We start from the raw sequence: 26,073 nt of genomic DNA on the forward strand, positions 1-26,073 counted from the left end.
GTCATTACATGTTGCTATTTATACTAGACAGAAAAGATATAAAAATAGCCTTTATAACATCCATTCCTTTTTGTTCTTACCATGCATTCAGATGTTAAAAAGGCAGCTAGTCAGCCTTTGTGTTTCATTTTATAGCTGGCTACTAATGATATCCATTGATATAGAGGATCTGTAAAAATTAGAGCCTAAATGACATTGGATAGTGTCTTTATATTTCCATTGATAGCTAACACCCTATTTTCTCCCAGCACACAGAGAATTAAAGAGACAGGGCTAATCCAGGCATTGTTGACAAAATCCAGGAAAAGGAATTAATTAAGTATCATTGTCTGAGAAGAAAATACTCTGGCTTGGGGCATAGCGTCTTCCCCTGGCCTCCAGCCAAGCCGAGCTCAGCACTTCTATACACTCCTCTACACCCCTCTCCCCAGTCCCAACAAGCACACAGAGAAACAGAGATCTTAAAGGATGCCTCATTGCTTTATAGCTGACGAGGGCATTGTGAGAAAGAGGATATTTGGTGGTCTCCTTCCCCTTAGGACATCTTAACTCTTCATCTGTGCCACAAAAGTATTGATATACAGCAAATTTCTATGCTACCCAGCATAAATGCACACACATACACATATGCAGCACTTAGCTTTCACACCCATGAGTATACATTTTTCCCTCCAGAAAAGATAACAGTGGTGGCAGGGTCATCTTATGTAACCCATTTTTTTTCCTGTTGAGAGGCATGTTTCTAAAGAACTACCTGTTTACACATATTCGATTATAGATGTCAGGGGATTTCGTATTGGATGAGATTTATGTCTGCCTTTTGGCAGACAGTGAGGAAGTTTTTTGAGTTAAGGTGACCTAGAAGCCTGTAGATGCTTTCTTATGGGTTGAATGCGAATGCATGTAGGTTTATGTTTAATGTTTGATTGTATCACACTGATTTAGTTAACAGACCTGTAAAATATTGTAAATACAACTCTAGAATGCATTAGGCCTGAAAGAGTAACATGGATGTTCACAATGCACCTCTATCTATCTATCTATCTATCTATCTATCTATCTATCTATCTATCTATCTATCTATCTATCTATCTATCTATCTATCTATCTATCTATCTATCTATCTATCTATCTATCTATCTATCTATCTATCTATCTATCTATCTATCTATCTATCTATCTATCTATCTATCTATTTTAAAGTCAAAGTTTAAGTTGCAAAGTGAATAAGTACAATTAATATACTATATATTTCATTATTAATGCACTGGCAGTCTGTTGCAGTTTTTCATGCTATGCAACTTTATTCAGTCTCCTTGGTCCTTGATTGTGCACATTCTATATTGGGCGTGAATGTTGTCTCTATATCTGACACATATCAGCTATTTAACTCTGTCTCCCCTTCTCTCATCCTAACAGTCAACAGTGAGGATGTTGTCTCTACGCGGCTGTACTTTGTGAACGCCTCCCTGCAGCGGGTGACCTTCTCCAGCTCGGTGGGGGTGTCCCTGCCCTGCCCCGCGGGTGGCGCCCCCCATGCCGTCCTGCGCTGGTACCTGGCTGCCGGAGATGACATTTACGACGTGCCCCATATCCGCCACGTGCATGCCAACGGCACCCTCCAGCTCTACCCTTTCTCCCCCTCCGCCTATAACAGCATTATCCACGACAACGAATACTTCTGCACTGCTGAGAACCAAGCGGGCAAGATTCGAAGCCCCAGCATCCACATCAAAGCAGGTGAGGGCTTAAAACTGAATGGCCAGAAGGACACTTTCATTCAGGAATGTTATTGTGTTTCTTACTTACCAAACCAGCAGACTATTACCTTTTTTCTTCTTTATATGTATTTAGAATATATTATTGATGTCAGTGTTATTGTATTTAAGGTCAGTTTTAAATGTATATTAAAAGTACTGGTCCACCTACATGTTACACATACAGCAGCTGCTCATGGAAAGTCATGCTACGAAGCTCCCAGCGTGCAGTTTTTGTACTGATGTAAATGCCAAAGAAGGTTTGGAGCTCTGCAGTTACTGAGTCAGTGGAGCGGTATCAGCTTTGACGCACTATGGAACCTCAACACTTGGCAAACCTGCTCTGTAACTTTACATGACCTTTGACCTCATGGCCAAGTGGCAGCTGTTTCTAAATGCTTCCACTTTGTGAAAATATCACTTTGTAGAATCATGCAATATCTAGGAGGGAAGAAATTTCACAAACTGACTTGTTGTAATGATGACATTTTATTATAGTACCACATTTCAATTTAGTGAGCTCCTATTCAAAGATTAAGAGGTGCAACTTTTGTCCATATCATGTATCTTCAGGGCAGGTGAACTAACTAACCTTACCTTTTCATGCTTTTCTGGCCCGGTGGTTGTTACCGTTATTAAAACTAACATGGAGATATAAGTATTTTGTGTCCACTGTTATGACCATGTTATGACCATCATAACAAAAAGACTTTTTCGTTCATTTCTAGACTGACTCTTTTTTTTTAGCTTTACTATAGAAATCCACTACTGGACTCTTTCAGTGACTGGATACATTTTCTGTAACAAAAAAAAGAGAGGTAGCAAAACTTTTTCAGGAGAGGTACTTCAAGTTTTGAAAAACGAATTCTTGTGCTACCAAACTGGTCGAGTACAGCGCGTTGGAATATGACAAGAAAACTGATCTTCATGTTTTAAATTTGTTGAGGGCCCACTGGAGACCACTAAGGTTATCAATAAAATAATATTATGTGGACATTCTGAAAATTTTCACTTCACTAAATACTTACCAAAAAATGTCCAAGTGCCAAGCTGGAGGCAGTGTTTTTTTGGCACACATTGAAGTGATCACAAAAACAACATAGCCACAGCCAGCATCTGAAAATATGGTCACACAAACAGCCCACAGTCATATTGTCATTTTAAACCAAAAACTTTTCTCGGTGGGGCTTAAGTAGCTCCGAGTGCCCTGACACACATGCAGGCACAGAGACAGTTGGTTTGGTGACCTGTCCACACTCCCTGCCAAGGTCAAAGCTGGAGAGAGGTGCTGAACACACCGAGGAAAGGTGTTACTGATCTTTTAACACTTGCACGGTGACACACACACAGACAGACAAACACACCACAAAAAGTAAAAAACACATGCACATGACCTCATGTGATACACACTTTATACAATAGATATGCACGTTTGCATGTTAATGCGCATGTACACAAACACGGACCCACACATGCACGCGCACACACAAACAAACACATACCAACATGCACACCAGCCTGCGAATAGCTCATGCCAGCAAGCCTCCTGTCTCCCAGTCTCTCCATCTGTCCATGAACTGGAAAGTCCCCTAACTACACACACACAGGCTAACACAGACACACATATCCGTGTGCACACACACACACACACACACACACTGAAACACAGGCTCAGCCATTTTCCTCAAGCTGGCTCATGGTGTTTAGTCGCCAGCTCTTTGTAAGGGTGTTTGGCAGGATAGATTTTGGAGTGAGCTAGACACATGAAAAGATGTGAAAAGGAATCCTGAAAAAAAAGTAGATTTTTAGGTCATGCTAACAACCAGTGAGGCATTTTGACTGTGTTTATCAATTCTACCTGAAGAGAGAGTCAGTAGTTCCCTAGCACACATGTATACCAACCAAATCATTCACCAAAATGCTGCTGGATCATCTTTCTCGCCACCGCTCACACAAACACTCCCATATGGCCCGTGTGGTCCCCTGAGGATGACAGTCCCTTCAGCGTGAGAGTGACCTTATAGCCAGTCTCTGTGCTGGGATGACCTTCCCTCCCAAATAATTACAACAATTAATCAATTAAATGCTGAGGCAACCACAACTCCACAGCTCCATAACCAGAGCTCACATGCATGTGTGTGCCTCATTACCCCTAGAGTTGTACACAACACACAGGCTCGGTTACACTCACACAAAATCCTGTAGTTGCCATGGGCGACAGAGGCGTGAGCGCTAGGGTGTGGCATGCCCTGTCTCAGGTGGTGCAGGAGAATGATGACAGCTGACAGCTCACAGTGTGACACCCCCCCCTAAAAAAAATCCTCTCCCACTTCCCCCTGCGTCATTCTCCCTCTCCCTCTCTCTCTCTCTCTCTCTTCACATCTTCACATCTCTCTCTCTCTCTCTCTTTCTCTTTATCCCTCCCCCTCTTTCTCACCCTTTTCTTTGCATGCTGATTGTGGTCCAATAATAGCTCAAGCACCTGTCTGGATAGCTCTACATTTATGAAAATCAGTATGTGGGCTGCTTGTTTTCCTGTATATGTTTTTGTTTGGGTATCTCATTTTGAAAAATCTAGTTTTCTCTGTGCATTTTTCACTCGAGTGTAACACCAGTCTATTGCATGCAACTATTTTTGGTAAAACAGTTTGATACATTCTCATATCCAGAGGCAACTGAAAGGCTATTGATATATGTATGTTTAAACTGGAGTGTGCATGGCAACTTGAGTTTCAACTTCAGTTTGATCTGTACTTACTGGAGGGTTAGGCACTTAACCCAGCTGTCGTAGGGAGAGATGCAGGGTACACCCTACCCAAGACAGAGAGGCGCACATCCACACCGACAACCAATTTAGAATCACCAGTTAACTAAACAAAAATTTCAATATTATATTATAAATGGTATAATTTGGTGAATTCAACTCTGACAAAAAAAGAAAACCTTATTTCATGACTGCACTGTATATCTATCTGTCTATCTGCCTAGCATTACCTTAGCTTCAGTTCAAAACTTAAAAATATCAAGGGACTTTCTCATAAAGCAAATTTAGCATTTTTCTCTGTCTGTTAATAAGCAAAAGACCCAAAGGACATTTGAAGGATAAAAATTTAAAAGAAAATTGCAAAAAAAACATTGCATCTGAGAGTTTTGTTTTTTGCTCACATAACATGTCTTTACACAAACTTGGTATAATGATTTGGGTAGACCTGTTCGGTGAGCCCCACCCTATCTCCCCTTTGTTCCACCTAAAACACACAAACCTACGTAGGACAGGGCCAAGGCAGCAGGTGTTTAGATCTATTTCTTCTATCTGCCCTCCTCATATCTGTCTGAACCTGAACCTGATAGACTGCTTTTTTTCATCCTTTTCATTCAATAATGCAACCCGCATCCATTCATTTCTCTTGTATTTCATTATACTTCCTCTTTTCTATCCTTTCCCTTTGCTGTGTTTTTAATGCTTGCTTTATGAATAAGTAAATGCAGTATTTGGTTTCTCCGTCGTTAATTATTGAAGCGACAGTGATACAGGACTTGCCTCCCAGTGCGCCCAGTCGCCCAGACCCATGTTTTAACTCGTATCTAGGCAACCAGGCTGCATATAGTCAGGCATCAGTAACATCCTAATGATTCTGCTGCGCATGCGATGAGGGGGAGTGCAATTTACACACAAATCAGTTGGGGTACCATTTGCATCATGTCACAAGGCTTAAGAGGATGAATATGTAATGGTTTTTTTTCCTCTCTGTGTCTTTCATATTTTCTAAGAGAAACGTGTGATAAATGACAATGCTATCACAACAGCTGCCTCTTAGTGGGGTCGGTTACATAGATGTGTCCAAGGGCATGTCGCCATACATGGCTTGATTGACAGATTTTAATGGGGTAACGAGTGGTTAAACAACACTTTCTTAAAAGGAATCAAGTGTAGGGCAAGGTGGGATCACCGACAGGAAGTACAAACCCGAGGTGACCTTGACTGGTTTAGCACCTCTACCGTATTAAAATGTGACCACTGTCATCATCACGCCAAACATTTACAAGCTGCCAAGCCGATTTTAAACACTCTATGAGAGGCTCAGTGGGCACTGGGGATTTTACTTGCTATTGACAAGAGGCAGCAGGGTCAGTCAGAGAGTAAATAAATGATTGAAAGAATTGGCTCGGCCACAACAGCCGAGGCCACTCTGTCAATCCAGGGTATCGATCTGAGGTAGATGGCTTCAGTGAAAAGCAAGGGCTGTTTAAATGAAAAACTGAGATGAGGACCTGATTGGAATTAATTGTGTTTTAGTTTTGATTTATTTACAAATTAAGCTTCAATTCACATTAGCCGCCCGTGAGTCAGGTGACCAAGTGAGAAACAATAACCAGGCATAATTAAGGTCCAAAGTGGCATGGTAGTGCCATAATTGTCAGTGTCAAGGCTCAATAGCCAATATGCATCATCTGTTTTTGGCAGGATCATATATATGTCAAAAAGTGAAATTTCCATGGTGTTGACGCAGTCTGCCCCAGTCTTAACTCCTTAACAAATCAGAGGCCCAAGGATTAGATGATCATGGATAAAGTAGGCTAGTGTGAAAGAAATAGACATGGTGAGACAAAGAATCAGGAAATTAAACATCGAACTTTAAGGTGAAAGACTCCCCACCGTTTGGACAAGGACACTGGCTTTGGTTCCACTGGGTTCCAGTGACAGTGGCGGCTGGCATAAAGCATTATTAATGACCAAGGAAACTGGCCTTCAGGCTAGGCGTTAATTATATCACTGGAGAGCTGGGGGAGAGCGAACACACAGGAGTGCAGGGCCACTCCCTCTGTTGTGTGTATGTGTGTTTTACATTGTTAAGTCATTACTGCCCTCATTTCTAAAGAGAGCCCACATTGATAGATTGCTAGAAACACTCCCCAATATCAGCCTTTCTGAGACCCTCTCTGACTTCTATAACTTTGTTTTTCTGTTCGTCTTATTCAAGTCAAATAGTGTCCAATGTGAATTGTCTGTGTTGAAAAATCTGGCAACATACCTTTAAACAAATGAGATGACGATAGCAGGCAAGGCCACACAGTTCAGTTTATAAAACAGCTCACTGTTTATTCACTCGAGCTAGCATGTCCTTGAACTACCTGTCTGTCCTTCTTACCAGAATAATCCATTAATTTAATTTCACTTAATTTATTTAATGAAAATTTATGCTCTGATTCAGCATTTCACATTTTTCACCAATCAGGCTATTGCTACAGGCTAGTGTTTTCATCATTAAGCCTGTCTTAATCGCCACCATCCTTTCTGTACACTGGCACAGATTCACAGTTTAGTGCTCTGCATGCCATGTGCAGAGGGTGTGTTTTTGATGCCTGGCGCCTGCATGTGACAGTTCCATCGGCTCTGTGCAACCCTCCACTCCTTGCCGTCTCATAGCATCTGTGGCGTTGTTCTTTAAAAGGCCAGCAGCAACTCGCTACGTATCCCCTTCAACACAGCTCCGAGTCGGTCCTCCTTACAATCGCCCTGTGATTTTTAAAGCTGTGGCTGAACAGTGAAAAACTGGCTTAATGTGGCTGAACAGAGCACCAGACAAGTTTATTTACTCACCCTGCTTTAAGTATTTGTTGAGCAGGACAGATGTCAGCTGTGAATTGTCAACATGTGAAAAAAATATTTGAAAAAACTATTTGGTTTTTTGTTTGTTTGCTTTAGATGTATTACTATTTTTTTTATACCACTGCTTAAAATCAGGACTATCACTATATCCGAATGTCAATTCTTGATAATAATGACTAAAAAAATTATCTTTTGAGTTCAGTTAATTAATTCTGATTCTATAGAGAGCAACTATAAAGAATAATAGAGAATAAAGAATATTATAATAAAGAATTTCCACACATTTAAGATATTTTAGGTTGTAATTTCCAATACCTAAAAGTATTCTTCGCCAGCATTGTTAGCTCAGTGTTCCACATTCCTTGTTACTTTACTTAAAATGTATTCATTACCTTAATTAATCTCCAAAATAAGTAATTTTTTATATTATTTGTCATGCATAATTACCTACAGTTCTATAAACTGAGGCAAAACAATATCGTAGTAAGGACAATCATACAATCTTACTTTTAGTGTTTACATTCAAAGTTGAAAACCATCTGAAAGCGACGTCCCCATGTTCATCACAGCGATTCTCCTGCAGGAACGTGAACAGGTAAAAATACAGACTCCTGGACGTAGTTTGTACTTTTACTACTACATTCTTATTTTTTTTGTGCAATAAAAACCAACGCAATGCCCGAATCCCCACTTCTCTAAAGATGTAGACTTTAGCACCCTTTTCCTAAAAACTAAAATTCACCAGCTGGGCCAATGTCCTCATTTTAGGTTTGACAGCGTTTTAGTAGGTAAAGGTGAATGCTTGGACATGAATTGAGCTGCGGTTTGGGGAAGGCCTTGACTAGAGATGGCTCCCGGGCTTGGCAGATCCCCGTGCACTAAATAGAAGTGAAGAAGTTAAAGAATTGAAAACAAAGAGGGAGGGAGGGTGGGGCACGTAAACGAGAATAAACAGCTTGTAGAGCTGGGGGAACCTATATAGATGAAAACCGGAAGGAGCGTGTTTGGAGGCATGGTCCCGCTCCTGAAATTCCGATACTCCAATTAGATGTGAGAAACACTGCAGTTAACTAAAATAAAAGTAAAAACTAGACTAGACTAAACAAATGCAAACTAACTGAAATGATATTGTGAATTTGGAAAACCAAAATAGAAGTGAGTTTTAGTATCTGTTAGTCTGCTAAAAAAAATATTATTACAACATTCCCAATGAGGCATTGATGGATGTGTTTATTGAAACTCTGGATGTTCACGAGACTGTGAGGTAATGCTTTCAAAAACGTAAGTGTTTTTATTTTAATATTGATACTTATTTTCCTAAATCTTACCTCTGACATAATCCCTCTATAAGATAATAATTAAAGAGACTAAACTAAATTAAACTAAACATCCATCCATCCATTCGCTTCCGCTTATCCTTTTCAGGGTCGCGGGGGGTGCCGGAGCCTATCCCAGCTGTCATAGGGCTAAACATATTTTAAAAAATTACTTTGAATGAAGTTAAATTGAATTAAAAACGAAAATAAAAATGAATATAAAAATAAAAAACTAATTAGGAAATTTAAAAAAAAAAAAAACTATGGTTACTCTGGATTTCAGTACAAGTGCAGGAAGAAAAAGTCCTGTTTGGTGTATTTATTGTTTCTGTTGATGCATCCTGTAGATAACTGAAGAACCTTTATAACAACATAATTGCAAATGTAATGTAATTACTGAATTTAATGCAATACAGTAACATGTTATTGGAAAGTGTAATGTGATTACAGTAGCATGTTACTGTGTAACATGTTACACTAAATACCAGTATGTACGGTAGAAAGTAAAGAGAAACACAACAAATAATATTGCAAATATATGTAATTTTATGAATTTAGTTCCTTAATTTAGAGGGAAGAATAAATGTTTTCAATGAAAATGTAACACATTATTATTAGGACTGTGGGCTGTATTATAGATTATCTTTACCTCCTGTTCTTACATTGTAATTACATGTTGCCTTTAAGGGTCTGAGCTCTATTATAGAGTATCCCAATTATTTTATGATTTGGCTGTATGGTAGCCCTCCTGTGGTACTTCACTTGACTAAATATTATAAAGACTTTTGTGGACTGGTTGACAGCCTTTGTGGACTAAATTGTATATAAAAAGCTATTTGAGGGATGTAGATTTGATTAAATTAAAGCATAAAAATAAACTATACCTCTCATATCACAGTTTGTGCAGACTCCCTATTTACGATATCAGCATTCATCTGTAATTTTTAAACATCAGTATTAATTTCAGATCTAGGTTTATTAAACTGAAGTGTCCACTGTCACTCTCACCCAGTGTACATCTAGTGACTAATATCAGCTCTTTTCTTCACTTACCAGTGTTCAGGGAGCCCTACACAGTCCGTGTGGCCGACCAGCGCTCCATGCGGGGTAATGTTGCCGTGTTCAAGTGCCTCATCCCCTCAGCTGTCCAGGAGTATGTCAGCGTTGTTTCCTGGGAGAAAGACACCGTCGCCATTGTCCCTGGTAGGAGATTCAGCCACTCATAATCAATGATTCATCAAAAAACCCAAACTAAGACTGCAGACAAAAGCTTCACGTTCATTTTCCAAGTTCATGCTCATTCAGTTTGTGTCTGTGGTTAATAATGGAAAGCAAATGATCAAATCTCATTCCACTACATAAATGGAATATTTGCAGGTGGAGAAATAAGAATTTTCTCTGTTATTGCAAATGAAGTCCAAGCTTTAAATCCGGGGATGGTTTTTGTTTGTTTGTTTGTTTGTTTTTAAAAATGTGGTTTGCTTTCAGAACGTAATGGACTTTCTTGTGATTGCTGATTTCTCTTTATCAATAATAATCAATCTATTTGTGTTTATTTGTGTTGCTGGTACTGGTCCCAGTGAGAGAAGATGACAGAATGCCTCATTCATTCAAAAATAAGGCTGATGAAATGGCCTTTGCCTGACACATTCCTGGCTGCTCAGTCACTGTCACTGCTGTGGTTCAGAGCTGTGTTATGTGGGTAAATCAGACATTAACAGACATGTGCTATTTGTGTTTGTGAGAGAGAGAGAAAGTGAGAAAGCAAGAGAGAGAGAGAGAGAGAAAGAGGAGGACCGAGGGGTGTGTGTGGACTGGGGGGAGGGGGGGGGGGGTCTAATTTGATGTTATCACAGTCACCTAAAAGAGAGCAGCAACACCTCTAGGGCTCTCTTATGTCTGGTGTTGTTCACTCTGTTTCATCTGATCCTCTAAACAAATCATTCACTGTCTAACTGAAGAGTGAAAATATCAGTGTGGGCCTCCTGCGTGCTGCTATGCTTGTGCATTGGCACTCGTGTGTATCTACAGTATGTGTTCAGGCTTGTGTTGCAGTGTTAACATTTGCTCCATGGAGCAATGGCAAATTGCAGGGTGTCAGATGAGACTGTTTAGGTCAGATGATACGTATTGTTCTCTGCCCCTTATCTTGCTCTCTGATACAGACTGCCTGTTTCATCTCTCAACACTGTGTGTGAGTGTATCTATAAAGGTGTCTGTGTATTTGTGTGCCTCTCTATATGGCTCTGTCCTTCACACAGGAGCACTCATTGATCCAGCACAACTATAGTAAGTGTGTGTGTGTGTGGCCTGAGGGGGGTTTCCAGTCTGGATCGATAAAGCTTGCTGTTGGATTCCCCTCTCTCTTGTCACGGATCCCTCAGTGTGAGAGTGGTGAGACCGGGCCAGTCTGTTTGACTCATAGCTCTGTGTGTGTGTGTATGTGTGCGTGTGTATGTGTATTTGCTAAAGCCACTGTATCATGACTGTGTGCAAGAGCTCAGTGGGAGTATGTTATTGATCGAGTGATGGACGCCTTTGGTAAAGCATGCACATATAGACAAGCAAAAGTATGTATGCACATGTGCACACACACACACACACACACACACACACACACACACACACACACACACACACACACACACACACACACACACACTTGAATGAGCAGCTCTTTGAGCTTTCAGCTGTGACCAGTTCATGTTATCCATAATCTTTAAGAAAAAACCTATACATTCCATTGATTCCATTTGAATGAATTATCACTGCATGAACTGCAATAATCTGTTTCATTTTCAATAACTGAAACACCATTTTTAAGGTGAAATGATCAGTCAGGTTATCAGTTGTCACTATTTTAATGATCACCGTCATAACTTTCATGAAGAAATAATTGGAAAGCAATCACATATTTGTTCTTCTTGGATTTTTTTCTTGTTCTTATTTTTTTAGATGATTATAAATGGTCACTTTTACATTTCTGCACATGTGAAGATGTCTAATAAGGCATCTTTAATAAAAATGGTTAATTGATTTTCCAGTTGTTTACTAAGTAATATAATCATCCCGAAATATCTGAGCTGGCATTTCAAAATACTTGAGAGTATTTGTTTTCCGTTTTTCCTTTGCTTCCTTCTCTTCTCTACTTCTTCTCCTCTCAGTCCTGATGAATACGTTTTATTAGTGACACAGTGCATCTCTTCTTCTTTCTGTCCATCTTTGGCTTGACGCCTCCTCCTCAACCCTGGTACAGACTGGTGGCCTGTGTCAGCATCATAACCACACACACACACACACACACACACACACACACACACACACACACACACACACACACACACACACACACACACACACACACACACACACACACACACAAACAGAGACACAGAGGGTCCATGTGCGGGCCCCACCCACCCCACTTGCACTCCACCATGCACCTCATCCATCTATCCATCCACTTCATCTATCAGCTCCTGGTGGCATGTACAGCTTTCAGTCTTTCGATAGCGCTCGAGATGCTCTAGTGGTTTGCCATTTATTAGGGACACTGTATGCCAAGGTATTGGCTTGACAGGATGATACATGTCAAACAGACGGCTGTGTTGGTCAATAAAGCTGAGTTTGAATGGGCTTTGATGAAGAGGCAGGAGGGTGTTTGCTGACAGCTGGCCTCACTGTGAGACGACCCTGCCTGGGTGTCATGTCACTATTTGACAGCCAAATCTGTTTGCGTTGAGGCCTGTTCGTGGAGCGATTTGTGGGGGAGTAGACAGATAGATAGACAGGCAGACAGTCAAACAGAGCGAAGCTTTGCGTGTTGACTGGCTATCGTGGATTTTACTCCCTTGTCATATTCCTCCCCTTCTCGTGCTACTTCTCTATCTAGCCATGCCTCTCCCTTTAATTGATGGTTTGCTGGTGTTGCTGTCGGTTAGAAAATTAACATTTGTTTGCTTGTCAGTTAGGGAACTGAAAGAGTATGCTCTGACAGCGATGTGTACGAAGGAACTTCATCCGTGTGTATGTGTGAGTGTTTGCGTGTCACTTTGTTAGTATCGCTCTCCTCCTCCAGTTGGAGCTTAAAACATTGTGAGTTTTATCTGGTCACCATGGTAACGGGTGCGATCCGGCGGGCGGAATGAGGAAGGTGTGAGGATGCATCGCTGCCTGATTTTTATAAGTGCATCACCACGGTTCATCTCCACCATACTCACACATGTGCACGCACACACACACATACAGAGGACATATCAGCATATGTAGTATCTTTCTTTCTTTCTTTATTTCCTGCATTACAAACTGTATAGTCCATCATCCATGGTCTGGATTAGGATGATGAAGCACTGTGTGTGACTTGTCGGTGACACTATGTGCCTGTGTGATATACATATTATTATAATAAACCTGTTGGCCACTCTGCTAACAGGGACAACAGCCAATATCTAGGAGCTTCCAGTGTAGAAGGCAGATATTTGAGCCAACACTTCCTAATCCGTCCAGCAGAGAGTTTATGAATGCAGGTACATTAACAAAGCTGTGTAAATCACAGACAACAGCGAACTCTTTTCAAGATCACATGTCGACAAGTGCAATCCCACTTTTGCTCTCTACCTGCATGCAATCAAACCCTGCTTAAAGATGATTGGTCGTTAGAGGTTCAGTTGCAAACACACCTTGGATACATATTATGCATGTATTGTTATCGAGAATAGCTAATAACTGACCTAAAACCGTACAGCAGAATTGTCAAGCATATGTCAGTTTACTTTAAGTATTTTGGAAATGCATGACAAAATTTTACACTGTAAAAGCTTGGGTTTTATATGGTGTGATCATACTTTTCCTTTGAAAGATGATCAGTTTTTCTCCTGCCATCCTGTAACTATATGTATTTTCTCACTTGTGTATGTTTTCCTATAATCCTAGAATGTGTCCCTGATTTCTACATCAGGCTTGTGTCAGGGGCATAACACTTGTTGCAGCACTCAAAAGGGCCAAGGAAACAAAAATGCAATGTGCACACTTAGATATTAATTTTAATCTTAATTTTAATAAATGATTGCCATGGGTTTAATTGTATTTGTGGGAAAGGAAATGTCCAAAAGTAAGCAACACATTCAACAATATCATCAGCATCTGGGATTGCGCCATGATGTAGACATAACCCCAATCTTCAGGATTTTATGTTTCTTATAGACCCGCTTTTAATAATATCACCATAAAATACTGAAGTTAAAATAGAAATATCAAAGTTTGCCAACAGACATTTACAGGAATGGTCTTTATTTTATGTAATAGCTACACATGAAGTCAGTGTAGTCTCTTTAATTTTCCTTTCTTTTGTGAGGCAGCTGAGTCAGTTCTGCAAACTGTACACTTAGATATAATGTGCTTGCTTCATTAGAGCCAAAAAAACTACAGCTTATTTGAATTACACATTTACATACTGTGGTTGAATGAACTATTCAGGTGGCATCTGAGTAGCATGCTTCATTAAATGTTAATGAGAACATTGTGAGTCATATTACAGCATTAAACCAGGGTAAGGGATAAAGAGATTAACACACACAATTAAGTTGTTTTCGTTTATCTTAAACAATGTATGGCTTCTTAAAGAACAATCTTTATTAGCATGAGAAAGAAGACACTTGCAATGTTACAATATTTTTGAAAATTTTAATAGTTTGAACGAGTCACAGAACAATACTAAGTGATTGATTAGTTGATATCGCGGGAGATAACAACAGAAAGCGTAAACATCGAGGGTGAAGAGGGTGTGGAAAAGTGTGACGTCTGTGTTTTTTGCATTGATTGAGGCTGTTTAATCCCCCTTCTCTTTCATACACACTGCCTCTCTCTCTGTGAAGTGTAGCGTCACCACAGCTGCAGTAGCTTCTGTCCCAGTCTCCATTTTGTAGCCACTCCGCAGAGGACCTGTACTCTTCCTACCCCTCTGTCTTTCCACTTTTAACTTTATCCCTCTCCTGCCCTTCTTTTCTAGAGGCACTTATTAGGAAATAGTGAAGTGACAAAGCATCGTCTTTTTTTCTTCCACTCCATCAGGCCTGAAAGTGAACAACAGATAGGCTGAAAAATGGCAGAATAGGCAGAAAAAGAGAGAGACAAAGTGGCACAAAAGCATGACATGTTAAATTATGCAGATGGGAAAGTGGGCATAGGATGCAGGGATGATGGAATGAGGTGGGTAGGTGTATGAGGACATATAAGGGGTTGGACAGATGGACAAAGAAAGAGGTGTGTGCGCTGAGATTTCCTGCTGTCCCCAGCACCCCAGGGAGGGAGAGAAGGCCAGGGGCTTTAAAGCCAGTGGGGGCTACCATTAAAGATGCATCTGACAAGTGCTTAATGCTCCCCTGCCTCCCCTCTCCCCTCCATTTCTCATTTTTCTTTAGACTTTCTTTACTTATTCCTGTTAGTATCTAACCATTAACCATTACACACATGGTGCACATCTATGTGTGTTTGTCTTTAGAATGGTTACAATTCATACCTAGGGTAAAGGTGGGGGAAGAGGGCAGGCAGAGGGGTAACTGTGGAGGGGAAATGGGTGCTGTTTACTTATTGATGTGTGTGTGTGTGTGTGTGTGTGTGTGTGTGTGTGTGTGTGTGTGTGTGTGTGTGTGTGTGTGTGTGTGTGTCCGATTCTGGCAGTGATGCATGTTAGGTTGGGTTATTTATTCAGCACTCGTGTTTGGATGTTTTACAGAGAGAACAGGTGCAGAGTGACTCTGAGCTTGCTCTGTTTGAACGGACTTTGTGTGCGCATGTGTGTGTGCGTGCGTGTGTGTGCTAGCTGTGTCAGTGAGACAGACAGAAAGAGAGTCAGACACAGGGGCATTCACTGCTGTCCAGGCACTGATAGGGCCGCTGTGTTTGTCTTTGTGGATAACATGATTTGAATATTGAAAAGAAATTCTAATTTGTAGATTTCAGATAGATAGATAGATAGATAGATAGATAGATAGATAGATAGATAGATAGATAGATAGATAGATAGATAGATAGATAGATAGATAGATAGATAGATAGATAGATAGATGGAAAGTACATGCTCAGGAACATGGATGTTCTGCATAGAGATTGAAATGGCGGGAGAGATGGAGGGAGATTGAAGGAGGGAGAGAGGGAGATAGGAAGTGAGAGAGGGTTGTGCACGAGGAGAATTTCAATGGCACTCCAATCATGCAGGCAGTCTCGTTAGCCCAGGGAACATTTGCATAGCGCTTCGGCGAATTCATTTGGCGTTACTCAGAGAAGATGGCTCCCTTTTCCTCTCAGCTAGTTAGTTATTCATTAAGCACAAGGTGTTCAGAAGCACATTCACGCGAATTTCTCATGCGTCCGTGTGTGTGTGTTTGTGACCTGTTGACCGGTGTGCCTTTCATGTTACACTGTATGTTTCTTGTTATATAGGCTTTGTTGCAGATCTACCTCCCATGAGGTTTGCATATTTATGACTGACTGGATACGTGCCCTGGATCTTTCCACGTATATCCTTACAATACTGACTAGGTACATGCCAGCAGACAGAATTGCTGTCAGATATTGTGCCAATTGCAGAGCCGACGTCAGAGCATTACTCATCACCCACCATGATCTCGCCAACAACTTCTTCCTCAAGTAGTGACGCCGGAGCTTTAACTTTGTATATCGCTGCTGCCTTTCTCCTCCTCTTCCATCCCAAGAAGCTAATTAGGGGAAAAAATACATGATAGAGGTTCAGACAATTAGATTTTTACCTCAGATCATCACTAATGGGGAGCATAACTTGCCTAAAAAAGCATGTCACTTGTAAGATTGGTTAGGATTGTGTGTGTTTGTCAGGGGTGGGAGTATGGGTGGTGTCAGTGAGGAAGCAGAGCCAGTAAGTGAAGATGACACACATAATGAAGAATGCAGTGGATGTGTTATTCTAATTATCCCACTGACACCTCCTTGCGATCTAATGTTGTTTGACAGTGCACAAAAAACCATGGTGAAGAGCTGCACTTGTATGCACATTTGTGTGTATGTGTGTGTGTGCTGGGTGTGTGTGTGTGTGTGTAAGTGCGTGCGTTGAAATCTGCAACCAGGAATTTGCAGTGACAGTGTTTGTCACATGTGCTTAAGCTGTAGGATGAATTCACTTTGTGTGACCTTTCCTTAAGTTGGTCTGCTGCTCATTTTAAGTAGGCAAACACCATAGTTTGTGTTTGACACGAGTTACTTATTTTACCTTTATTTGAAAAAAGAGAACTGCATCATGTATTGGCTTCAAATGGTTGAACTGCACTCTTAAGTAGGTGAGAAAATATGAGCTGGAACTGTTTAAAGTTAGAAAAAAAACTGTGCTGTGGGCCAATATTTATTGTTTTCTTCAAAAAATCAAATAGTGTATGATTGGTGAAACCATAAAGAAGCCTGTTTTAAGTAAACATTTCAAGCTATTATCTTAAAATTTCAACTAACTCACTCAAACTTCTGAGAAAATAACTTGAAATTTCAAGTAATTAAGTCAAAATTTGGAGATAATAACTGAAAATTCAGGTTTTTCTTTTTAATGGCCGAAATAAGCTTCCATAAACACCACCGGCTGATTAAACTAAAGAAAAAAATGATTTGGATAATTGATTAATGGTTTAAGTCATTCTTGAGAAAAAATGAAAAGGTTTTATAGAAGAGGATTTGCTTCTTCTTTGCATCATTGTCGACTTTTAGAAGTTGTGATGTTGTGACAATTTTCTGCCATTTGTGGACAAATCAGTTAATGATAAAATGTGAGGCTTTATCATTATTGACAATTTTCAGTTCAGCCCTGCTGTGTACAGAGTGCAGTGTTGCGATTAAACACTGAAAATGTTTCATTCAGTGTCAAGAATATGATGACTATCTATCTATCTATCTATCTATCTATCTATCTATCTATCTATCTATCTATCTATCTATCTATCTATCTATCTATCTATCTATCTATCTATCTATCTATCTATCTATCTATCTATCTATCTATCTATCTAACTTCATATGATCACAGCAGATAATGTTGAAGTTGAGTGTCGGCAGGTCAAAAAAATTGTCTAGTCGTTGCACTTTGTGTTAAAGAAAGGCTACATAAGCAAAGGAAAAGAAAGAAAACAGAGCATTCCTATGTGCCTCTGTAGTTGTAGACATGCATGTGTTTCTGTGTATTTGTGTTTTTAGTAGTGCACTGGGGGCAGGGCAATATGAGAGATATCCTGTTCCAACACATCCCCGCTGGAGCTGACTTAATGACCCATGACCTGAAGATGTACATGCTAGGAGAAGAGAGAGAGAGGGTGGAAGGAGGCAGGGTAGCTGAAGAGGAAGAGGAGGAGGAGGAAAGCAGAGGGGTGTGTGACCGGGAACAAAATGGATGAAAATTGGAGCAAATAAAGCAGAAAAGAGATGAAAATGTGTTCTGCTTGATGCATTGCTCTCTATTTCTTTGTCCTTCCAGTCTCTTTCTCTCTCTGGAACACGTCTTGGTCTGACCAGCGTCGTGTCCATCTGCTTGAGGAGCTCCTCCTCTTACCTCTCTTTGTCTGCCTCTGGCACTCTTACTCACTTTTCTGGATCCACTTCTTTTCTTTGGGCTGAAAGATCACAGTTAATCAAAGTCAGGATGGCGACAGCCGACAGACCCATGACATGCAGCCCACAGTGGACAGAAGCAGAGGCAGTAAGGGAAAGACAGAGAGCTTCAAAGTAAAAGGACAGCGAGATAGCCGTAGAATAAGAAGACAGGTGAAACAGGTTAGCACATTTGACCTGCACTTCCTTTTTTTTAGTCCTTCTCAATTTTTCTTTTACCCTTTTTGACACTTGCCATTTTTATTGGATTTCTGGACTTTCCCGCCCTTCCCACTCTTTCCCTCTAACCTCACACAACCTCTGTCATATCTGTTAAATTCAGATGTGCATCTGCCTGTGTGTACATGAGCGCATGTGTGTGAGCCCACTGATCTCCCTTGTCAGCAGTGCCATCTCTGTGTTTTATTAATAGCTAATCAATGAGCTCTCTGGGATCTATGAGATGGCCTGAGGACTCCCATAAGACATATGCCTCCGTATCAGCGCACACACATCAATAGCTCATAGAAGTCAGTGGAGTATAACACATTTAGAGTTGGTGTTGTTGGTTGGTTTTTTTGTCAATACCTTTTTTTTTTTTTCAAGTTTTCGTTTCGTATTTTAATTTAGCTGCAGCAACAAAGTGGTGCAAGCAGCTCAGATCCATTATAGACCGATTCACATCTGCCCTTCATGTTTCCATATCTGGTTTGTTTGTGTCATAAATGCACTCTCTCTTTCTCACTTTCTGTTTTACCTCTGCCTCCTAGGGTTCTCTTACTGCTTGACTTGACATTTATTCCTCTCAAGCGCTTATCAGGCCCACTTGATTGCCTCTTGTTTTGCATCATTATTTTTCTTCACATTCTGCTATTTTCAGTGTGTCTGCCCTCTTCCTATTCTTCCTTCACCTACCTATTTTCTCTGCGCTCACTTTCTGTACCTTAGTTGTTGGTATTTTGAAAGTGCAGCCTGTTTTTTTTTCTTTTTTTCATTTTGTTTTTTGTCTGTTTTGTTCATGTGCATAGCCATTGTTTTACGATGCCCAGGGCAATCTGGGTTTTTGTTCCTCTCACTCACTGGGGACATTGTTTGAAAACAGAAATGTGAGTTTCAAATGTCTTTGGAGGAATCCTCCAACTTTTTGCTTTTTCATTTATAAGCACCCAAACTAAATAAAGGATACTGCTATTAATAATCCGATTTTTGGTGTGGTCAACAAACAAAATTAAACATTTTGTTTTAAAAATCCACTTTTAAAAAAGTTAAAAAGGCACCTTATTCAAATATAAGCATTTATCCGTAACATAAAGTCATTAAAACTACTACTAAGTCCCCAAAACAGAACCCAGTCCTCCCCAGAATTCACCCCCAGTTAATGGGAATACACGATTGCAGTGTTGTGAAGATATTTGGAAATGTTTATGCGTTTCTTAGAAGTCATTCTGCTTAGTTTGTCTTTACTGTAATTGGTGTATCTGATTTTCCAAACAAAACTCCTGAGTTTTATTGCGTTAAAGTGACAGAACAGAGTCAAAGTTTAGGCTAAGCCTTAAGTTTCTGTTTTAGTGCTTTGGTTTACAAACGTGCATTCGCAGCACCATCTATAGTAGCAACCCAGGTGTATTAGCAGCTCACGGCCAACAACATGCCCTTGTATTTCAGCCTACGCTATGCTGAAGTTGTGGACACTATCATATTTCATGTTTCATGCTTCATCTAGCCAACAATTGCGGTGCCAAAATGAATGTAGCCTCTTCTCATGTTTTATTTTTTGGCAAATTTTGCAATTTTGTGGTGTTTTGTGAGCAATGTTTTTCTCTTGGACAGCAACTGTCTGAGCAGACACTGAAACAGCTTTTGACTTGGCTTAGACTTTATGCCAAGTCAAAAGAACGTTCTCATCTGTTTTTCAATGCAGTGACACATTTTGTAGGTGGGAAATCACAACTCAAAATTGTGTCCTTTTCAACCTCCAGGTGTTCAATGCACAAAGCCAGGAGAAAAACCTTGCCGCCTCCAGGTTTGCTTTGTTGCGCATGAAGTAAAGTTAACAATGTTAAGCTAGTAGTGAGAGCTTGAATCAATTATGACAATACAGCCACAGTTTCAAGTGAGCTAAAGGACTAAATTAATTATCATTCAGCCAAACTCATACGTAGAGAAGCTCTACTTTATTTTTATTGTCCAAGGTTCCATTATGTGGAATAACATCAAGACTTAGAAAGAGCATTACATTGAACTTTTTTTCTTTGAATTTTCCTAGACACTGGAAACTTTCACTTACCAGTTGTCACTGAATGCAGCACGGAGAAACAAGCTGTCATACTGCAGGTCATTTTTTTTCAGCTTTCTTATAACCTGACTATATTTTGTGTTTCAATACTATTCCTACATCCAGCTGCCCTCTGACAAAGAATGTGTGTTTGGTGTGTGAGAGAGCAAGAGAAAGAAGGCAATCTTTTTACATCTAAGCTTAGCTGACTAAGGCTCCCAGAAGACAAAGAAAGGGTGAGAGGAGTGCGGGAAGGGAGAGTATAGTGGAAAAAGAGAATGTAATTTGAATCTCATATACATTTCGGTTGAAAGTCATTTTAGCCTTGGTACATTCTCTCTGGAGTCAGCTTTACACACACACACACACACACACACACACACACACACACACACACACACACACACACACAAAGACACACTCCCCCACCCACACTTGTGGACAAAGCTCTTGTGTATGAGCACAGATTGACAGTTGAGTGCTCACACTACAGCTCATTCATCCTTGTTGACTACATCTCTGCAGCCAAGTTGAAAATGAATGATGTGTCAGATGCAGCCTCTCTACAAGATAAAACATATTGTTTTCTATTGTAGCTACAATTGCTTGCGTACAATACAACATTAAAAGGTGGTAAAAAGAAAGAAAGGAAGGAAAACAACCTGTGGGCGACAAACTTGTTTTTGCATTTACATTCCTCCAAAACATGTATCCTAAGAAAAACACAGCTGCTTTAAAACTGTGTTAGGCGTCCAAGTGAAAAACTTTAGAAGTTTGATTTTTTTAGTCTTTCTGGGAAGTGGTCTTAACTTTTTGGCCTTTTAAGAGTATATGTGCAATTTTGGAAAACCAGGAAGTTAATGACACTGTTGTGACTTAAACCTGCCAAGGCTACATATCAGGCGCTTCTTGCAATGTCAACACTGTAGACAGATATTTTGACTTAAGCACTGTCACTCGCCAATGGCATCCATCCCCAGAATCCCCCGATTTGCTTTGTGTGTGTGCGTCTGTGTAAGCATGTCTCTTTTCCTCTGCATAAACAGTGTTCCCTTTTCCTGAAGGCTGACAAGCGAATGCCTTGTTTATTTCTGTTGACTGGAAAAAAGATGTCTATTGGTCCCTTATACCTACAATTCTTTCTCATTACCCATCTTTTTTTTTTTTTTTTGCAATTTTAGACTAACATAGGTGGGAATGATAGAGTAATCAGCTATAGGACAGATGAGAAAACAAAAAAAGAGTTTCATGTTTATTACACAGTTATTAACATTAACGTATCTTCATGCTGTGGCAGCTTATATAGACTGTAGTCATGTGGCACTATGGAATGTATGTTGAAAACAGTATATTCAGTTCTATCCGCCTGATACACTGACCTGATAAACTGATCCCCCAATTCATTTGGTATCACCCTAGAGGGTGTGGGTATAAGTGGAACTTGACATCACTTTACTGGGCATGCAACAAATTCTGTTCAGTTTTTTAAGTGCAGGATAATGTATAACATGCAAAAATGTGATTGCTGTTATTTTTAAAACACACATTTTTAAAACCTCCATGTGCATACACAGTGTGTTTGCACAAGTAGTTAGGTGCAGATTAGCCAAGTAACTGCTGCTCTGATGCCTGGCATCCCGGATTCAGGTTAGTTTCTGTTGCTATGGAAACGGCATAAACTTTCATGTAACCTCAAGCTGTAGCTATCTAAAGGCATTTAATTAAGCCTATCTTTAGTTCACAATATCTGAATATTATTAAGCAGTTCTCTAATTATAACAATATTTAATTCACAATAACATCAATGCATAAACTGTGAAAGAGCATTGTGGAAGAGTAGCCTGGACACACTGACATAACTAATTAATAGTGGTTCAAAACCAAAGTCAGAGCCCCAATTTTTCTGCAATTCAGACTGAACCAGAACAAGCATATTTTACCCACCACAAAAGATTTGAAGTACATTGCTGCATCGTGTTTTCCTGTGTTTCTTTTCAAGTCACCAATGAAGAAAGTTAAATCTTCAGTAACAATCTCCATTAAATATTTTCTCTCAAATGAATAAAATTAAAATGTAAAAGCTGGTTAAAAATATGCATTTGTATCAGGTTACAAGTGACTCCTATCGAAGTGTCATTGGAGATAACACCCTATCTGCAAAATAAAATCTTTATTGTGTTTTCCTAAGCCAGATAAAAAGGTTGCTAAACATAAGGTTGTTAATTGAGTCCTATAGTCAATAAGTGCCTTGCCCCATTACCGCTGTGCTGCTGTTTTCTTAGGACATAAATAAATGAAATACTTTATAGTACATCTTCATGTAAACCATAATTAAGAGGGTATTGATGCTTGAATGGATCAAGATATGGATGAATAGAAATAGTCAGTTGTGCTGCTGAAAATAGTTAGATTAGCTAGATTAGTGTAGTTATAACTGATTAAAAAAGTTATATTATTAATTTATATTAAAAAATTGGATGTCAACTGGGCATCATTTGCATCTAAAAAATCAAAAATTTCTTTGTCCATCAACAGAAAATGACCCAATTTTTCAGTGTTAGCCATTATTTTAGTTTGGCCTACTGTATGGAAGCCATCTACCTATTACGTGCATGTTGCACATGCTCAGTGTAGGAGGTGGGTGGGTAATTGTAACATCAGTTGATAACCTCTGAATATGACTGTATGTTTTCCTCTCCAGAAGTCAACAGCGTGTAGCAGTGTTCCACTAATAGGGAGAGTGGCTCTGCATATACGCAATGTGTTGCTGTGCAGGACAGAAGCATTTTGCCACGCTTAGAGTGTGTGTGTGTTTGTGTGCTGTGTGTGTCCTATCTGTGGGCTTGAATTTGTACATTTAAGTATGAATATGCATGGTCGTGCATCTGTGTACTTACGCTTTCGCCTGCTTTTTCTTCCGTGTGTGCACACTCAAAGTGTATGTGGGACAATAATTTTGGACTTTGGGGAGAGAAAGAAGATGAAATAGAGATACAGACTCAAGGAGAAATTGAGAGATAGGAAGAAGAGAGCTAAGAATAAGTGATGAAAGAAAGATGCAGGATAAAGGGAAAAAAGAAGTTGCCAAGGAGAGATTGATAGAGAGAATAAAAGGCAGAGGAGTACTCTCCAGAGATATGCTGCACATGGGGACCAAAGACACTTTCTGCCACCATAAGCATGTTTAAATTTTGAACAGGCACTTAAGAGGGACAGCACAGAAATGCATATTTCTCAAAGAGGTTCGGAGCAGGCGCTTGTGGGTAAAGCAGTGATTTTTATGAAAGACAAAGAGGTGTTTAAAATAAGGGAGTGAGCAGAAAAGGGGAGAGTTAGAGTGGAAGAAGAGAGGGAAAAGAGAGATGCAGGCTTTCTTAATGGAGGTGTTTTTGCTTCACTAATTTTAAGGCCCATTTAACAGAGTGTGCTTCTTTCTACTCTCCCACTGTCTCTGCCTCGCTCACTCCCCATCCTTCCATCTCACCCTCTCCTCTCTTTCCCTACATCTTCAGTTAATTTAATGAAGGGTTACCCGATTGCTTTTAGCATTAATATTCCAATACCAAGTGATGTAAATAATGAATGCAACCTTCCCCTGTTCTGTCCCTCCATCTCTCTCACTCTCTGGATGATGTTGAGCCCCATCTGTCCTCTCTGCGGTGGCACAGAGCACTCCCCAAGGATGAGAGGGAAAAGTGGGATAAGAGGGCAGGGCGAGAAAAGGAGGGAGGGGAGGGCGAAGGGTGAGAGAAGGTGTGTCTAGATGGAGCATCGCTGAGATTTTGTGGTTGTGGTTTTGTTTCAGTATGAAGATTTGTTTTACACATTTGAATTTAGTATCACAGCTGATCACTACACTGTGGGCTTTAAAGGTCTCCAACTACAGACCTGGATTCCAGGTCCAAGAGATTTCTGAGGGTTTTGGATTCATTTTCACATGCAGCACACAGTTGTTTCTTTAACTTACCCGATTTGGGCAATACCCAGTCTTTTATTTGAGAATAATTATTGCAGTTATAGTGGGATAGTTGATTTTTTCAGAGGTAAAACTTACAGGAAACCTGACCAAAAAAATCTGATGCTTAAAGAAAAGTTCATATTTTGCAAAGACAGTTCTCTCTCAAGAGAGAACTTCAATGTGTTGAGCTCTTCATTTTTGAGTCTCCTAAACATGCAGAGAAGTGTAGGAGGTACAAGGAACATGATGGGCAAGAGTTGTTAATTTTTCAGTGAATAGAGATGAAATTTAGGGGTAAAATAGTATTTATATTAGTGTGTATGTCAGTGATTTTTGTTCATTTACCCAAATAGGAAGAATTCCAACTGTACAGACGTTACCTGTAATCCAACAACAATGAATGTGCAACTGTGGCTGTGTTTTTGTGTTTGGTTTAGCCTGTGACTGATCTCACAGCTCACCAGGAACTACAGTTCTTCTCTGATATCCTCCTCCTTCATTTCCTCTGATCTGTATATTTGTGAAAAAGACTCATAATGCCTCACCATGAAATATGATCAAATTCACACCCACCTAAATGTTTTCCTTTGACTTTGTATATCATATCACCGTTTCTCACATTTGAACGTTTTGCCTTTATTTAACCAGAAAGTGAAACTCATGAGATCAAGAGTTTCTTCCATCAGCAGCATTAACCTAGAATGTTTTTCTTTCTGATTTCACTTTAAGATAGACAAGCCTGGCCAATCCCTCTGATTAAGGTAAAAATAAAACAGTGACAGTGAGTCTGCTGATGACAAGTTAAATTTAATATGTGCATTATAATCTTAAACATTTCAGCACAAGGTCTAATCTATGCTAGGAAGCTTTTTAGTCACAAGAGAGGGTGAAGAAGAAGATACTGTGAAAAAAGGGAAGTTGGAGAGCTGGTGTCTGGTTTAGACTGCAGGCCTCTTGCAAACTAGTAATGAGTGGAGCTAATTAATTTAGACTCTGCCAACAGATGGCTAAAGCCACATGGCAGCCACTAAGGGAGGTACTCCTCTTTCCTCTCACTCTCTGTTTCTCTTTTCCTTTAACTGTCTCTGTCCATTTCTTGAGCTGCACTCATTGTTAGCCCCTATGTTTTATGTGTGTGTGTGTGTGTACATGTATCTTCGAAGTTGTCACTGGCAGCCAGAGTATTTGATCGATCTTCACTGAGCAAAGGCCTCTGGAGTAGACATGGGAGCTTTCAGGCTATTAAGCAATTATACACTCTCAAGGTGGTCACCTCAACCTTTAACACAAAGAGAGAGAGAGAGAGTGAGAAAGTATTTTTCTAGGTATGCATTTGTTCCTGAAGGCAGAGGAGACTGGATGGAGGGATGAAGAAAAGGCAGATGGAGAAATGGTGGAAAAGGATTTTGGTATTAATGGCTACATTTGTCTGCAGCTTCGCTTGCTCGTGTAAACACGACTCCAGCATCATATTGTGACCTCACCCCACTCATCTACCGCCACACACATACATACACAGCCACTTACCACTTAAATCTACTTCTCTCACAATACCACCA

The 26,073-nt window shown here is 40.0% G+C and overlaps 1 protein-coding gene across 2 annotated transcripts in view; it reads left to right on the forward strand.

Annotated features, from left to right (window-relative positions):
- dscaml1 (Down syndrome cell adhesion molecule like 1) overlaps nucleotides 1-26,073 on the forward strand; it is a 97,614-nt gene that overhangs the window by 9,128 nt on the left and 62,413 nt on the right. For both annotated transcript variants that reach the window (XM_063492802.1, XM_063492804.1), the window contains exons 2-3: nucleotides 1,420-1,740; nucleotides 9,741-9,887. In XM_063492802.1, coding sequence (XP_063348872.1) covers nucleotides 1,420-1,740; nucleotides 9,741-9,887 — 468 coding nt within the window. The remainder of the gene's footprint in view (nucleotides 1-1,419; nucleotides 1,741-9,740; nucleotides 9,888-26,073) is intronic.

The sequence above is a fragment of the Pelmatolapia mariae genome, linkage group LG14 (genome assembly GCF_036321145.2).
Source record: "Pelmatolapia mariae isolate MD_Pm_ZW linkage group LG14, Pm_UMD_F_2, whole genome shotgun sequence".
NCBI classification, from domain to species: domain Eukaryota; kingdom Metazoa; phylum Chordata; class Actinopteri; order Cichliformes; family Cichlidae; genus Pelmatolapia; species Pelmatolapia mariae.